This window comes from Lepidochelys olivacea (genome assembly GCF_965140295.1).
Source record: "Lepidochelys olivacea isolate rLepOli2 genome assembly, chromosome: 16".
NCBI classification, from domain to species: Eukaryota; Metazoa; Chordata; order Testudines; family Cheloniidae; genus Lepidochelys; species Lepidochelys olivacea.
The window spans coordinates 14,702,137-14,719,508 of NC_140426.1; the positions used below are offsets into that span (position 1 = coordinate 14,702,137).

At 54.0% G+C, this 17,372-nt stretch overlaps 1 protein-coding gene across 3 annotated transcripts in view; it reads left to right on the forward strand.

Moving 5' to 3' along the window:
* SH2D3C (SH2 domain containing 3C) overlaps positions 1-17,372 on the forward strand; it is a gene marked incomplete at its 5' end in the record, with an annotated part of 54,769 nt that overhangs the window by 13,986 nt on the left and 23,411 nt on the right. For 2 of the 3 annotated variants that reach the window (XM_084650114.1, XM_084650115.1), the window contains one exon: positions 4,179-4,218. In XM_084650114.1, the coding sequence (XP_084506240.1) occupies positions 4,179-4,218 (40 nt within the window). Of the gene's footprint in view, positions 1-4,178; positions 4,219-11,926; positions 12,093-17,372 lie in introns of those variants that run through there. The other variant, XM_084650116.1, reaches the window with a different exon arrangement.

The window sequence follows — 17,372 nt, forward strand, 5'->3', positions numbered from 1 at the left end:
TTCCTGTAAGCAGGGGCATGTCCCCCCTTCCGGCTCCTACACAAAGGGGCAGCCAGGGGGCTCTGCACGCTGCCCCTGCCCCAAGTGCTGCCCCTGCAGCTCCCATTGGCCAGGAATCACAGCCTGTGGGAGCTGCAGGGGCAGCACCTGCGGACAGGGCAGTGCACAAAGCTGCCTGGCTGCACCTCCTCATAGGAGCCAGAGGTGGGACATGCTGCTGTTTCTGGGAGCTGTTTGAGGCAAGCGTGGCTGGAGCCTGCCCCCCTGAATCTCTCTTCGTGCCCCAGCCATGATCCCCCTCCCACCCTCTGAACCCTTCAGTCCCAGCCCGGCGCACCCTCCTGCACCCCCAACCCCTCATCCCCAGCCCCACCCTAGAGCCCACACCCCCAGTTGAAGCCCTCCTGCCCTCCAACTCCCAATTTTGTGAGCAGTCATGGCCCGCCATACAATTCCCATACCCAGATGCGGCCCTCGGGCCAAAAACTTTGCCCGCCCCTGCTCTAGATTCTAGGCTGCTGCAGGAGCTAAAATGCCAGGCTCTGGGGCTGCTCTAACTTACGGCAGGCTCCTGCGGGCAGCATCGCAGCCCGGAACCCTGCTCCGTTTCATGCCAGGTGCGCCCATCTGCTCTGGTGGGCCCTGTGCGGGGAGGCCATGTAGGGCCCTGGGCTGCTCTTTCACCCATAGAATTCTTCCCAGCCCTTGCAGCTCCTATACAACCCCTTGTGCACCTTTCAAGCAGGCTAGAACTGGCCCCTTGCTCTCTGCTTGGAAAGCCAGCTTCTACAATGGGCACTTCCCAGCCGATTGCAGGGGTGGGTCTCTATGGCACGCGTGTCTGGGTTTGCTTTCTGTCCGCACATACATTTAAGGAGCCCGGGGTCCCAGAGGGAGGCTCTGGCACTGTGGATGCCGAATGCGGGACGTCCCCTACGATTTTTCCAGGTCGAGTTATTGTTCTGACACTCAGAAGATGCTACTCTTTATAAATTTAAACCGCGAGGTTTCAATATGGAATGCCCCGGTGCTTCTCCTGGTTACTGGTCCCGACTGCAGGAAGAGGGGGAGCCGACTTCTCCTGCAGCCGTGGTGCAAAGAGCGTCACCATTTCTTTTTTAAAGATTAAAATGCCTACTCACCCCCCCGTGCCCGGCTCAGTGAGTCTGATTGGGATTAAACGCTCTGGCCTTTCAGATCACTCCTTAGTTTGCTGGAGGTGGGAGGGGAACTAGAGCTGCAGTTTACAGACTAACAGCAGTGTGGCCCCATGCATGGTCTTTGCCTGTATGAATCATGTCAAGATGCAAGGTCATGCATGGACTGTGCCCTTAACTAGTTGTTCTCCTCCCTTAGACCTCTGATAACTGGTCTTGCTGTGCCTTGCACCTGCCACTTGGGCAGCTAAAACCAAGTCTGTCTGTTCCCAGAACTTCTAAGCAACAAGGATCATACTCAGAACCACTGACAGTGGTAGAGCAGCAGATCAGTATGCCCTGGGGGCCACGTAGCCACCTTCCAAGGTAACTCCCAGCCGCACACTTCAGATCTGTCAGGCTGCTGCCCTTGACCAGCTGGGATTCTTAATAAACGGCTGTTTCCCAATTGATCACTAGTTGGCGCCTGACAGTGATTTCCAGAGGAAAATTAAACTGGAAGCAGCTGGGAGTCCCAGGCTATGGCTGCGCTCCTAGAGATGCGGGAGGAGTTTTTCTGCGGATATAGGACCACCACCTCCGCAAACACCGTTAGCGACATCCACAGAAGCACGTGTCTGTCAGCACAGCTACATTGGTCAGGAGGGTGCGTTTTCATGCCCCAACCACCATAGCTACACTGATAAGTTTTCAGCGTAGGCCAAGCCAGAGAGTTTATATGGCATGTCCCATGCCTTGCAGCTGTGTTACCTTGTGCTATGACCCTGTCAGTTCTGACAAGCTAAGGCCAGTTGCAATAGCTCAGGACTTGGATGGGAGACCTCTAAAGAGACCCCCAGAAGAGTGGGGTTGGGGGTGTTCTTTGTTACCTACCCAGTACTCCAGCATGATGTTAGGAGTTGCTGGAGGTGCTGTCTTTTGGGTAAGAAACTAAACTGAAGTTCTGATTTTATTTTATTTTTTTACGGTGATAAGCCCCTGCTGCTGCTGGTAAGAATTGGGGTGCTAACTCCAATGTCCTGGCCAAACTCCCGCTCAGGTCAGCGTATTCCGTGCCCCTAAGCTACCCCTGCAGTTTCACTTGGACACAGCGTTCTGCTCCACTGAGCCTCAGCTTGTAGGCTGTTGCCAGGAGCTGTTAAACAGCAGCAATGGTACACTCCAACGAGGGACGCCCGTTAGTAGGGGGTGATGTAAATCTCCGTTACGCAAGAATGACGGATTCCCACATGCTGCAGTTACATCGTTACCAATGTGGAGGTTTTGGGTGCAGAGGTTTAAGATTCAATGGGGTAACTTCCTCATGTGTTGGAGGGGCTGGTGCTTTTCTCCAATTGCAACCTTGCCCAGACAGAAGGGCACTGAGTCACAGCCAGAATGGTTTCTTTTTGCAGCCATAAGGGCAAGGAACTTCAGTGAATGTTTAAGTTCCGCAGGATGACATGGGGGCAAGTAAAGAAGTGTTAATTGTGGGGTGTTAGCCAGCAGGGCTCAGTGCCCATCCTGCTCGCTGATTAACACTCCCTCCCAGGGTGACTCTTTGGTCAAGGGTCCGGTTACAGATAGGATACTCCTTCCCTCCCATCTCTCTAGCCAGCACAGAGCCTGATCCTGTACCACTGATGTCAAGGGGAGCAGGATCTAGCCCTTGCTGTATGCTCATCACAGAGCCCATGAATACCCATCTCTGCGCCCCTCTCTTGTCAGTAGTCCCATCAGGCCAAACAGAAACAGGAGGCTGTAGCTGAGAAAGCATATTGGCTTGTGGGGCTGAATCCTTGCAGGGCACGGTGTAGAAAGAGGGAGGGGGGCCGTTTCCTGACCAACCTTCCCAGGGTGGGTGGAGGTACCACTGTCTGTCTGGCTCCTGACCCCTGATCCTGCAAGTTATTCTGGGCCTGCCATCCCACCCCTTTCCGCCCTTCAGAGCTCCCCTATGCTCCAGCTGGAAGCAGCTGGGGCCCAAGCAGGGCAGGAAGGTGCACAGGAAACACTGGTGTGAGTCTGTGTCCCAGTGACTCCCTGTTCCCAGAACAGGATGGAAATCCAGGCCTGAATAACGGGAAAATCAGCAATGAGCATCCCCCTCCAGCTAAGGAGGGGGGGGGATCAGTGATTACAAGAACACCCCCCCCAGGAAACACAGAGAGCCCCCACACCTGGTCTGCCTGCTCCTCTCCCCCTCAGTCCTAGCCCTTATGGGTCTGGAAGGATTCCACCCAATAGCATCACCTCCCCAAGGTTCTGGCTCAACTGCCATGAACTCCAGAGACCCCACTGAGCCCAGACAACGTATGAAGCCTGGCCCGGCTGACGCTGCCCAAGCCGATTTGAGGAGAGATCCTGCAAGAAAGACCTCATTCTTCTCCAGTTGCATTAGGGATGCTAAGCCCCACGCCAGGAGCTCAGGGATGGGGCAGGGGGGAGGGGATGCCAGGGCTCTAGGAACTTCACATGAAAAACACGTTGGTTCTCTTAGCTGTTTAACAAGGACTTCTGGTGCCTGTCCACATCAGGTCATTCCCCCAACTGGGAAAAGCCCTGTAGCCTTGAGTGACCCAGGGCTTCCCCCTCCTCCTTCAGGCAGTACATGGCCTCTGGCAGGAACAGCTCTGTTAGTCTTCAGTGTTACAGGAAACTGAGGGAATACACATGCGTGCAGCCCCTATAGTGCAACCGTTAGGACTTTCTGTTGTCCTTACGGCCCCACCAGTCTATAGCATGTACCATATAACGAACCCTCCCTCTGTTCGCCTTCTATAAGTAGCCATCCTTGAGGGAAGTCCCAGCTGGGATTACCCTGTAACCATGCTTTAGGCTGCTCAGGCAGATAGCTGCTGCTGGAGCATTGCCAAAGAAGTGGCCTGACTGGGGATGAGTTGGGAAGAATGTCCTGGGCTCACCCTAAGCCCTGAGGATGGTCTGTCACTGGGTGACCAAAGGACTTGCCTGGGGGCATACTGACCATGTTTGACTGCTGTCACTCTCCGATAGTCATTAACTCCTTTTCGTTTCTTCTAGTCCCGCCGATGGCCCGGAATCCTGCAGTGAATATGTTAAGGTAAGAAACCCTCCCCTTTCTACTGGGTGTCTTTTCACGGCTGTCCTGACCGTGCGAGTGTGGATGCTTATAAGCCCTGCTTCTCCTTTAAAGATCAGCTGCATCCGCATTTCAGATCCAGCAGCAGGGCGGAGCACACAGCCTGCTCTCAAGAGCCCCTAGAGTGGAGCATCTTTACGTTCTGTCGAAATCCATCAGAGCTGCAGGAAGTTGGTTGTTTCTCCTGTTCCATTTGCTCCAGTAGGTTCATTAATATCCAAGAGCGAGAGATGCTGAGGTACCAGCCTGTGGATGCTGTCTCATTGCATGCAGGGCGTGGGAACCTCATTTGCTATTTATGCTCCTCCATCCTCCTCGTCTATGTAGGGCTGCGTTTCCCCAGTGGGAGCTTCCTGCTGCTCCCTTTTGGAGCCTGGTGATAAGCACCCTGCAGCTGCCAGCAGGCCTTTTCATGGGTAGAGAAGAGCCTAAGCCATTGCACGTGAATCCAGAGCTGCAGGTCACCCCTGTTCCCAACCCACTTTCAGCCCATTCAGAGATGGAGTAGGGCTGGGCAGCACGATTGCAGCATGTGTAGACGTACCCAGGCTCACTCGGGTACCAGCAGCAGTGAAGCCGCAGCAGCATTTAGCGTGGACTAGCTGCCCGAGTAAGTATCCAGGGGCCCGGGTTGGCTTGTACAGGCCATGCTGAGGCCCATACTGCTGCAGCTTCACTGTGGTGGGTACCCACCCTAGCTAGATTAAAGCTAGCTCAGGTAGGTCTGCAATCACCCCTCTGGTTACAGTGTGAACATACCCTCAAATGCACCCCAGGCCTGGATCCAATGCTTTGGTTCAGACCAATCTCTGATGTGAGAATTAACCTTGCTGCCACACGAGGCCTTTGAGGTTGGTAGGTGGGCGCACCAAAGGGAGACAGTGGAGGGCATCCCCTCCCTCCTCACAAGCAGCCCTCAGAGTGGAAGCTGCCTTCGTTTCATGCTCTGGGCAATGGGAGGGGTGTCCGCTCTCTTGGGGACACAGCCAGTGTGGGCCGTGGCAGGTGCCATCTCCTCGCTCAGCCTTAATAGGGGAAAAGCAGCATTTAGCCACTCTGGAGCTGTCACATGAAAGTTGGTGCAAATCTCTCCAAATCCTCTGCAAAGACCCTGCTTATCCTCCAGCAAACTAGTCACATTCCTGAGGGCTCTTTGCGTAGTGCCAGGAATTCACTTGGGAGATGGCTGGCTTTATGGAAGAGCGAGCCTCTTTCAGCAGACTTCCTGTGGAGTTATTCGAAGAGGCAGGGGTGGAAATGCCTGGCTCAGGGGATGCAGAGTTTTTCCATGGGACAGAGAGTTTCACCTCTACACCAGCAGTTCAAATCCAACTCAGCTCAGTAGTGAATGAAGTTGCCCCCCCGCCGCTGTCAGTTTGATGGGCTATGTTATATGAGCTGGTGTCTCAGGCCGGTTCCCAGTGGGTCAGTGTTCCCAGCCACAGACCCAGAGTTCCAAACTGGCTAGTGATTTTGGGTGCCCAGCTGGAGACACCGTAGTGGAGTTTCTCTAAGAATCAGGCCCCTTGGCACCCAACTGGCCAACCCTCCAAAGTCAGGAGCTGCTCTTTAAAGTCTTGACAGTGGCACGAGGTGGCGAGGCCGAGGTGATGGAGTCTGAGTTACGCACCTGCTCTTAGAGGTGGTCCCCCGCCAGTCAGGCGGAGGCAGCGAGGGGGGACGGTAGCATTACCATTGTTCATCACGAAGGGGAAGACTCCAGGTCATAGGTTCTGGACTGATGGTCCTTTCACCAGCACTGAACAATTTTTGAAGGCAGTTGTTCTTGTCTTTCTCCATAGCGAGACCCCACTCCCAGCTAGAAATGTGGGAAAGGCAGGGTGGCTGCATGCCATTAGGGCAGTCGAGACCACTAACAGCCCCCAGGTTAGACATCTACACGGCCAGAAGCAGGAAGTCCTTGGCTCTAGAATTGGCTGCTCATGTTAGCGTCCATGTTTGTTCAGCATCAGGGTGAGGCTCCTCTGTTCACACAGGCATTGTCCCGAGTGTGGGGATGATGGAAGGGCGGTGGGGGAGGAGGAAGTGGCAATGAAGGGATTTGCTTTAGCTGACGTTGAATATTGGTGTTCTTGTTCTATTTGTTCGTGCATCCAGAGCCTTGGCAATGGGAGCATTTTATAAATCATGAACTAACTAAAAGAGAGAGAGAGAGAGATGGGTATAAGCTATGGAGGGCTTTCAGCTTGGTGAGCCAACAGAACCCCCAGCTGCCAGGGTTCCTGTCTGGATTGAGCTTGTTCACCATTTGGGTCAGTTGTTCTTGGTGTGGCGTTGAACGGGGCTGGTTTGTATTTTGTCTGGCACTGGGCCAACCGCAATTCGCTTTGAATGGTTAGTGTGCGAGGTCACAGAGAGCCAGCGTAGGTATGTCACCCCCAGCTCCATGCATGGACATCTCCTAACAGCTGTGGTGATAGGAACTGGTGGAGTCAGCTACACACAGACAGAGCCATTGTGGAAATTTACATGCACAGACTGGTAACTTGCTACTGTGCACCTTACATCCTCACCAGGGTGTGTCCACCCCAGACAGAGGGCTAGGTTGAGGCCTATGCCCCCATTTAAACCCTAGCTTGAGGCCTTAAGTGGGACAAAAGTGATGCAAAGGCTTTGTGCTGGGCCTCACACAGGGGTGACTTTCCCCTCACACCTGTCACCTTTTTTTGGTGCATTTAACCAAAGAGACCCGTCTGATGTGGTTATTCATACAGTGGCCCAGGTGTATATGGTGCTTTACAGGCAAATAAGACAAGCTCCCTGTGCCCGGAACCTTCTCAGCTAGATGAAAGTCAGTTGCATGCCCAGATTGCCTGATCCTCAGCCACGCACCCAGCAGCCTTGAGTTCCACAATGGGAATTTCACTACCCCCAGGTGGAAGCATTTGCTGCTGCCATTAGTCCTTTCTGCCTGCAATACTCTTCCCCCCACTCCTGGGAGTCAGCGCCCCCCTGATGGCAGCGAGTGCTTGGTCCCTTTCAGGAGCTTGTGCTGCCCATATCCAGGTATAATGCGTGCTCCTGGCTGGCGTGTTACCAGCTGGGACAACTGGTGTTCTCTCATTCAAGCAAGAGAGCAGCATCAGTTCCAGGCAGAGGGGGATTCCTTTCTGCAGAGGAGATTCCCCTTCCTAGCTGTTAGAGGTTAAAGGCGTTGCCAGTCCAAATGACTATAATAAACCTAACTGCACAGCCGTGTCTTCTCCACCAGTGAGGGACATTGGTCTGCCTCCAGTGCAGGCTCCACGGAACCCAGACACACTGACCACCTTTTTTGCTTGCTCTCCTGTTTCCCCATCATCACTCCCCCACCTCCTCTGACCAGATCAGATCCTTCAGTCCCAGCTTCTCCCTGCAGGTGTCACTGCAAGCAATGGTGCACTAGGACTGCCAGCTAATCTGGGTCCCCAGCAGGAGTCGCTGTAGGGAATGGTGGCACTGCAGTAGTTGTGGGAGAGCTCCCAGTTCCCCCAGCTCCAGCCTCTCTCAGAAAGAGGTATGATTGGGAACAGGGTAGCAGCACTGGCCTGTTGGGAATCTGCATTGGTACAACTCCGATTCTCAGCCATTGACTCATTTCTGTATGTGGTGCAAGTAAAGTGATAAGCAAATAGAATTAACCAGCCCAGCTGTTCTGCAGCAACCAAGCAAAGAAAGATAGAGAGAAAGAAGCAGAGAAGAGAGCACGAACACCTCCCTGCTTACACACAGTTCAGTGCTAGCAAGGCCTAGAGTTCTTAAGAGAATCGACCAAGCTTGGCACTCATGGACTACAAGACCTGGCTAGGGAGGACTTTTCATCAGCTCTTAACCCCCGGTGGGTTTGCTCCTGCTACCACCAGAGCTGTTCTCACAGCCATTCACCAGCACCATGAAGAGCATCTGGACTGGGAAATGAAGCCCCAACAGGTCCCCCCTGCAGCCAAGCAGAGCAAGGATGGAGCATGTAGACTGCAGCCCAGAACCCAGGTCTGCTTAGTGACTCTATTTAGAGCCCAGGTGGCTGAAGTGAAAGAGAAGGCAGGCTGGGCAGTGTCCCTTGAGGAGCCGTGAGCAAACAGAAGTGAGCGTGCCCGCGTCCCCGAGGGAGCTGAGTGCTATTTGCTTGCCCCGTTTGCTCTCATTCACAGTTTCGTTCTGATGTGGGAGCAGCTGCTGCCACTGGCTGATGCGCTCCTGTGTGCGGCAGCGCAGAGCTGACAGTCAAGTAGAAAACCACACACCACCTGAGCTACTGTAAATGCCGGACAGCAGGGGACCAGTGAAACACGGGGTGACTGGCATCTCATTGGACAGGCTGGGCCCAAATCTCCATTGCTTACACCCTGTGTAGTCATTAACACATGTGCAAAGTGCTGCTATCCTGATCTGGCCCAGTTTGAGCCCTGACTACTCCCCTTCCCATCCTGGGGAAGAGACAGGCCCCCCAAGGCCCTGGGGAATGGCTGCTATTGTGAAAAGAGTGAGTGATAAAGGCCAGAATTGCAGGACAATCCAAATTTCACTCTGTATGCAATCCCAGGCTCTTCAGAGAGCTGCATTGTGGCACAGATCAGGTCTGGCCCTAGAAAGGCAGGCAGATAAGAGATGGGAGATTGGGTACATAGCCTATGTACCCATCAGCATAGGAGCTCAGTGCTGTATCAACCAGCGCTGCTTCTCCAGAGAGGAGCTGAGTCCTGCCAAAGCTCCAGCTCTGTCTAAGGAAAGCAACAAAATCCTTCAAGAAGGAACAGGCTTTTCAGGAAGACGAATCACAATCAGATTCTTTCAGTTCAGCATCTCCCTGTAAACCACCATCTGTTCTGTCCCTCGATCTCATTCAGGATGAAAGAGGAGCCTGTGCTCTCCCCTTCCAGCAGTGAAGGCCTGGAGATGCCTATGGGAATGCATGTGTGTCACTGTCTCCATTATCAAACAAAGGCAAGAAGGGAATTCAACTCCAGGTTCACGTGGCAGATTTCAAATACACACACACACACAGCACTCCACCATCAATGGCATTTTCACAAGCACATTGCATTGTGTGCTATACTCCAGTCTGCTGAGACCTGGATCACCATGGCCAACCATTCACTCATAGCCCCTAGGATTCCAGGACTCTGCCCTGTGCTGCACTTCCTGCCCCAATTACCTCTTACGTGAAAGGTGCACAATATGGACATGCCATGTCCCATGCTGGGGAGAAAGGACAGCCTGGCGGGTAGGGCACTGGCCTGGGATGCGGAAGACCCAGATTCAATTCTCTGCTTCACCATGGACTTCCTGTCTTACCTCAGGCAAATCACTGAGCCTCTGTGCCTCAGTTTCTCTTCTGAGAAATGGGATGATAAAGCTTCCATACCTTACAGGAGTCCCGGAGAGGAGGCGGCAGCACTGGGATAAAAGCACTGCCCCTTGAAATGTCACAGAACAAAGCCCCTATGACCGAGTCAGCCACAGGTCCCATATTGTATTTGTATTTCCTTTCTGATCTTCCCATGCATGGTTCTGTGTGGAACTGCCACTCTGGAGAAGTGTCTCTCTTCAGGAGCATTTGCTTTGTCCTTTCCTCAGGATGTGAGGGACTTGTTTGAATTAATTACATCAGAAAATGTACTGTTCATATGTTAACTGCAACAGAAATACCTTTGTGTGTTAGCAGTTACCTAGCTCCTTCAAGGCAGCAATTAACACCTACTGTTAAATACCAAGCACTTCTGCACCACGGTTGCCCAGGTGCATATGCTTCCTGGGCCTTTGGGGATGGGGGTATGGTTGGCAATTGCATGGGTGAGTATTACTATATCTCCCTGCAGTATTTGGCACTTCAAACGTTCATAAGTAGCTTGCAGGCTCATCCTTCTCCCACACACCTGCCTTGTTTCACCCCCAAAGTTTTGATCAATCTGGGCCTCTAATCCTCCTCTGGTCCATCTAGTCTAATACTGGCAGCGGCCAAAACATAATCACTCAGGAGAAAGTGGAGAACCTCCTAGGATGCCCCACCTGCTGGGTTATGGGATGGGCAGAGAATTCCTTCCATCCCTTGTGAGTGGCCTTGCAACCTAAGATTCGATTTCCCTTGGATAACCAAGCAGGCAGGACTCAATACAGGGCAGCTGACACTGATGGCAGCTGTGCAGAGTGGTGGCTTCCTGCTGGCTGGGATGTGCGCCTCTCCCAGGGCCAGGGCCACTTTTCTCCGGACAAAGCTAAGAAACCTCCCAGTAAAGAGTGAAGGGAAAAACAAAGGTCAGCCTAGTTTGGAGAGAACCAAAAGAAAGTGCAAAAAGAAAAGGAGGACTTGTGGCACCTTAGAGACTAACCAATACAGCTCACTTCATCGGATGCATACTGTAGCTCACGAAAGCTTATGCTCAAATAAATTGGTTAGTCTCTAAGGTGCCACAAGTCTTCCTTTTCTTTTTGCGAATACAGACTAACGCGGCTGTTACTCTGAAACCTGTCAAAAGAAAGTGCAGGGCTAGGCCTGGTCTATGGGGCTAAGGGAGAAAAAACAATGGTACCAAATGGACCCTGGAGGCTGAAAGCATTCCTGATGTTACTCCATGGAAGCCACTGGCATGACACCAGGGATGAACTTGGCCCCCAGCACACAGGCCTATTATCACTTGTGAGCCCTTGCTGTGGCCAGAGATTGGCTGGACAGTTTCACTTTGGTTGCAGGCAACTCTCTTGACCCCCCAGTGGAGTTTGTTGAATTGAAGAGGATTGTGCTGGGTGGGGCAGGGCCTTTGGAATGCAGGGAAGCCTGAAGGGGCCTGGGTGCCGGGGTGCTTGGGCTGGGGGGAGTTAAACGAGGCGTGAACCCGAGTCCCCTTCCTTCCCCCTGGGTTTAGTTACTCCTTTGATTAGAGAGTGTAAATGTGAGAAAACAGAGCTGGTGCCAATTAAAGCTGGCTCCCTTCTCAGAGCTTGTCCCCTGTGAACCACCTGCTTCTTGAAGGCTTGTTAGCACAGCCAGTGTGGGAGAATATCCTGCATGGGGCAGCTGGGCCTCCTGGCTGTAATAGTGGGGCTGGCAGATCAGGATGAGGTGCCCTGTGGAGAGTCAAAGATGCCCTGCAATGTGTTTGGCTAGGAGATCGGGGTGGGCTAGCCGGGTGGGAAGATGCCTGGAGGCAGGGATGGGCTGGCAGGCTGTCAAAATGGCAGGGGGGGGGGCTGGCAGGGTCTGGGGGTGGCAGGGCACCCTGCCACCCCTGAAGCCTGCCTGCCTGCCCCCCCAGGGGGCACCCCCCCACCCCTGGAGCCTGCCTGCCTGCCCCTGCCATGGGGCACCCCCCACCCCTGGAGCCTGCCTGCCTGCCCCCCCAGGGGGCACCCCCCCACCCCTGGAGCCTGCCTGCCCCCGCCATGGGGCACCCCCCCACCCCTGGAGCCTGCCTGCCCGCCCCCCACAGGGGGCACCCCCCCACCCCTGTAGTGGGGGGGCTGGCAGGCTCCCGGGGGGCCCAGGCGCCCCGTGGGGCGGGCGGGGATTCCCAGCCGGGGTTGGCAGGGCCAGGGCCCCGCCGTGCCACGCTCCCCGCGGGCTCCGGGCTGGGTGGGGGCGGGGCCGGGGGCGGGGCCTAGCCCGAGCCCGCCCCCAGCCTGACAAGGGATGAGGTAATCCGGGAAGCGGCTGAAATTGAAGCCCGGCCGCGGCAGCGGCGGCAGGAGGGAGCCGGGAGCGGCAGGTGCAGCGAGGGGCCGGTCCCGGCTGCAGCGCCGGGCCCCGGGGAGGCGCCATGACCGAGCGGTGCAGCCTCTGGAGCGCCCTGTCGGCGGCCGCCTGCTGCTTCTACCGGGGATCCTTCATGCAAGTGCAGGTGAGGGGCTGGCTGCTGTGGGGCACGGCCACGGGGGGCACCGGCTGGCTGCTGTGGGGCACGGGGCCGGGCACGGCCACGGGGGGCGCCGGCTGGCTGCTGTGGGGCACGGGGCCGGGCACGGCCACGGGGCATGGTGATGGAGACGGGCACCCCCTGGTGCAGACCCTAGCATGCTAGGGGGCAGAGGTCAATTCCACCAGCCACTCCAGACTGGGGACTGCTCCTGGGGTGGGTGAAGGGGGGTCCCCCTCCCCGGCTCTGACTCATTGAGCAGGAGAGGTAGCACAGGTGTGCAGGGAGCACTTTGACTGGAGGTTTGGGAGGCAAATCACCCCCATGTTTGGCTGGGTCTCTGGGGTGCCCTGGGGGGGGCAAAGGTGGCAAGGAGCATCCCATGACTCAGGGCTAGGGGGGCAGAGGCAGCCCCCGGGGCTGGACTTGGCAGCATGGGAAGAAGATGCAGGTGCAAGCAGGGATATGGGGAGGGGCACTGAGCTGCTGTCCACTGCAAGGTGAGGGAAAGTGGGTCAGAGTTACCCCCCACTACCTGGCTGAACCTTGCTAGGCTGCTGCTTTGGGGAACATAGCTCTTGGGGCTTGGTGGTCAACTCTGCCCCCTCCTCCCCAGCCGTGTGTCAGCAGCAGGGTGCCAGCTAGGTCCGTTCCCAACTGGAGATGCCCCCGGACCCAGATCTGCCCCTGGCTTCAGCCCTTGTTGGCCATACTTGGCTCTGGAGAGCGACTGAGTCAGGCGAGTGCTAACCCGGTTGCAGCCACTTGCTCTGCAGAGCCCTGAGGAGCAATCAAGAAGGGCAGAGGGGGCTGCAAAGGCTCACCTGGCACAACAAAGTCAGGCTGGAGACTGGGAGCTAAATCTAGCCCCCTCTCCTGCTGCAGTTGCCGCCTTGTATGTGCTGCCCACACCCCAGCTGGGGGAGCGGTGAGGATTCCCCCTGCTTTCAGACACAGCCAGTCTGCTTTGCAGGCTCAGCAGCAGCTGCCTGCCACAGGGATGCAGCAGGGAAAGTAGCCAGGTCCTAATAACATGCGTGTGCCACTTGCTGGGTACCCGCACTGGCAGCGGGGTTGGTGTTGGAGGGCTCCAGAGCCCTGAGAAAGCCTGGAGGGAGACTGCCGGGACGGGTGGAGGGATGCTCCCTTTTGTCTGACAGGGGCTTTTTAAACACAATTTAATGAAAATTGAATCCGTCTGGTTGGGACTCAAAAACCAAAATCCCTTCGCAATAGCAAGGGTCCAGGTTTTTGGCAGTTTTTCATTGTGGGTTGACAACAGCTGTAAGATTGGAATAATCATCCCTCCTTTCTCCCCCCTCCCCTTTGCCTTGTCTAGTTAGACTGGATTATGAACTCTCTGGAGCAGGGGCAATCTCCCACTAGGTGCATGTACAGCACCTAGCACAAACAGGGCCCTGACCTCAGCTGGACTACAAACACTACTGAGGAATACTCCACACTTGGTCCTGTTTTCAAGCAATCTTTCCCCTCTACCATCCTCCCCCTTCCCCCGGGCTTTCACCGAACTGGATTAGCCGAATACAATCTAAACCGAGCACAGAACCCCCAGTTTCTAGGCTTTTGCAGTGAATATTTTTCACGCAGCCCAAAAAAGCAACATGGAGTCCCAGCCTCATAAGAAAAGCCTCTTTGGCCCCTGCCTTTGTCACTTCCTTTCTGAAGGACTTGCTGCCCGACCCAACCGGGACCTTTACACCTGTCTGACCAGGAGACCATGGACAGACAGCAACGTAGGAAGAGCAAAGCTGACCTGTAGTTACAGCAGTGTCGTCAATGTGCTGCGTTGAGGTTGGCGGGTGAGCAGATACAATCCACAACCTAAGACACCCAAATCAGACACAGAGGATGCTTCTACCAGTGCTCCACTACCACCGCTGGCCCTCTCCCCTGCAGCTCACTGTGTGCAAGGGTGCATTTAAATCCTTTCTTAAAAAACATACGCTTCTTCCAGAAAGTCTTCTGGCGAGAACCCACCCAACGTCAGCTCCAGACTTACCCCAAAAAACCGTCTGTGGTTTGAAGTTCACCTGCTCGGGCTGTGCTACAGCATTGGCTGGGCCTGATTTCAGCTAAAGGACAGCTGGGGTCAAGGAGCAAGGGCCTGGTTCTTGCCACCTTACACCTGGTGTCACCACTTACACTTGTGCAGAGCAGGTGTGAAAGGCTACCTGTACTGGGGCAGTAGCAAGCAATGGAGAAGCAGGTCCCTTCAGTATCTGTTTCCTATCACACCAAGCGTACAGCAGGTGTCTGGCAAATGACAGGAGTTGAACAGAGCATTAGAAGAGTCCAGCTGCATTTGACTGGAAATTCAGAGGAGAGTAATCTAGTACAGTATGGGTTTAAAAACACCACTTTGTGGAAGGGATGACTTACCGCTGGCACGCCCCCTCCTGGCTGGGCACAGTGTAGCAGTATCTTCGGCTGTAGCAGCCCCTGTTAACAGCCAGTCTGGCCCTGTAGTGGTCTACTTCTCAGGATTCGGCCCTCCCGCTGAGTCACATGTAGTCTCACCCCTTCCAGGGTAATAGAGTAACAAACCAGTGTCCAATCCCTCTGCCACCCTTGAGTCTGAGCCCAGGAGGTTATACACCCCTTTTCTTGGGCTTTGTACCACCTTACCAGGGGCTGGCAGTGGAATGCAGGCCCACCCTCCACACTAGGCTCCAGTCCAGGGCCCTAGGAAGGCAGTGAAGGGTCATTCCAACAGACTCTCTGATACTGCCTCCCTGGATGTATTCCTACCAAGCCTTTCTTCTCATCCTCCAGGAGCTTTTTCTTATAGGTCTGGTCCCTCCCTAGTACCAAAAGATTAGTTGCAGAGTTCCTCCCTGCACCCCCTCCATTATATGCTACACTTCCTCTCTTTATAGCATCACCTAGTCCCTCCCCAGCTAGGTTTCATCATTCATTAGGCCTGGCCAACCCTCCAGGTGCAACCAGGTGGGTTAATTGTGTGGACTCTCCGGTCCACTGTAGTCCTTTCATCAGCTGTGTGGGGTAGGCACCATATCATAAGTCCACGGCTTATGTCCCAGGTAACTTGGAGCTCCTTAAATCGTGAGGACTCTCCAGAACTGGGAGGTATAGCCCTCTGAGCTTCAGTGATCCTGTCTGCACTGCGTGAGTATAGGCAGAGACCAGTCTAAATCCCAAAAGCCGTGTCACTGCAAGCACTGGTCTCAGCGTAAAACCTGGGCAGGATTTTCTGGGGACAGCTTCTCTTCTGATTGTTCCAGACCTTTGCTGAGGAATCTGGAAGGAACATCCACAGGACATACAGCTCTGGCTCATCAGTCCATGGGTTAAAGAAAGGTGCTTTAGCCACTCTGACCCAGCACTGCATGAGTTAAACCAGCTACGGTCTCTCTTGCTGGGACACTGCAGGGAATGTGGTGTTATGTCCCAGCAATGCAGGGTTAAAAGTGAGCCCCAAGCGCTCACCTGGCTCTGCCAGATCTTTATCTCCATCTATGTGTCCAAGCCCACAGAGTGAACATGCACTGAACTCCACATGAATGACTGGAGCCTTTCCAGCTGACAACAGCATCTCTGCCCCTCCACCAATAGCAATGCACCGCCACCCAGCACTGGAAGCAATGACATCATTTCTGACCAATGACAGCTCGGCAAAGGGATGCAGCTGCAGCCTTGGAGTGAGATAACTAATATCTAGATAGATGGATGTGCATACGCACGCCCTGGCTGGGTCTACACTAGAGACTGAACCAGTAGCATAGCGCCCAACCTAAGTACCAACACTGCAACATCTCCGCCATAGCCGTGCTGTCTTGGCTTCAGCTTTGCCCCACAGCTCCAGGACTATCTGCTATTGTACTAACTGCTATTCCATAGTACAACTGCTATTCCCCCTAACATTTCAGAGTCCCCCCACCACACACACACATCCCACAGTCATGTCTCATTGTTCCAATGGAACGCAGCTGCTGTGAGAGGTCATGGTCATGGAGAGAGCTGACTTGTTGTGTAGCTATGAGCAATTCCAAAAGAGGGCTTTGAATATCAGGACAGCGACCTTGAACTGGAGTCTGAGGCAGTGCAGAGAGTGGTGTACTTGAGTGATGTGTTCAGTGACCTATGTTACTAAACATACGGGGTGGCGTGTTCCGTACCAGTGGGTGCTCTTTCGGGATGCGTGGCTGCGTTCCTAGAGAGAATGGAGGAGTGAACTGTTGTTTTTGGTATTAAAGACCAGCATGATTGATTGTGCTCATTACACAGACTTTCCCCAGATTCTGCTTTATTATACACCAACAAAAATTCAGGCCAGCTGCAATGGCAAAGCAGAGTAACACAGTTACACGAACAATGGTAACTGAATATTTTACAGGTGCATCTTGCCCATCTAACTGGGGATTCTAGTCCTCTTAGGTGACTGTGACAGAGGGGTTCAGTACCTGGAGTGAGGGCTATGAAGGAGCTGGAGAGTAGGAGATGCTCCAAAGAGCACTATTAACCTATATCTGGCAGGTGCCAGGGCCAGTTATTAGGTTCAATGTGATGCCTGAGTTCTTGAAAAGCTCTCATTAGAATTGCCTGGTCTCAGGTCTCCTTCCCCTCTCATTCCACATCTGCCTGGACCTGTCCAGTCTCTTAAAAGCGGGCGTCATTTTTACCTCCTTCCATCATTCACTCCAAGACCCTTCTCAGGTCCCTCTACGTGTCCCAAGTATTAGTTTTCCTTGCTTTTCCTGGTCCTTGGGCTTCTTAGCTGTTCCACCATGGATCATGTCCTCCAGCCCCACATCTGTAGCAGGTGCTACAAAGAAAAAGAAGAGATGGAGTTGACAGCATCCCTGTGCAGAGGGTCCCAGCAAGGGACTGTCAGGCAATTCTTGAGTTCATGAGGAAATTGGGGTTACTCACATGGATCATATCAAAGGAACCACTCCCTGGATGGAGAGGCTAAAAAGTTCTGTGGGATTTGATGGAAACATGCATTACTCCTGCAACTGATTTGCATTTTCAGACACCACTGCCGAGGATCTGGGGGTGAGGGGGAAATAAGGGCTAAGATTAATTCTCTCTGCTAGACTGATAAAAGGTATCTTGTGCCTGACAGCAGGAGGATATGTGGCGTAAGCTAACTCTCATGGCCTGTACTAGTTGTACATAGAAAATAAGCCCAGGACTGTCTTTTGTGCATTAGGTAGAAAGAAAAAAAATGGGACTGTAGGTGGGTAAGAGAAACGTGTCTCTTATTGCCATGTCTGGCCTAGG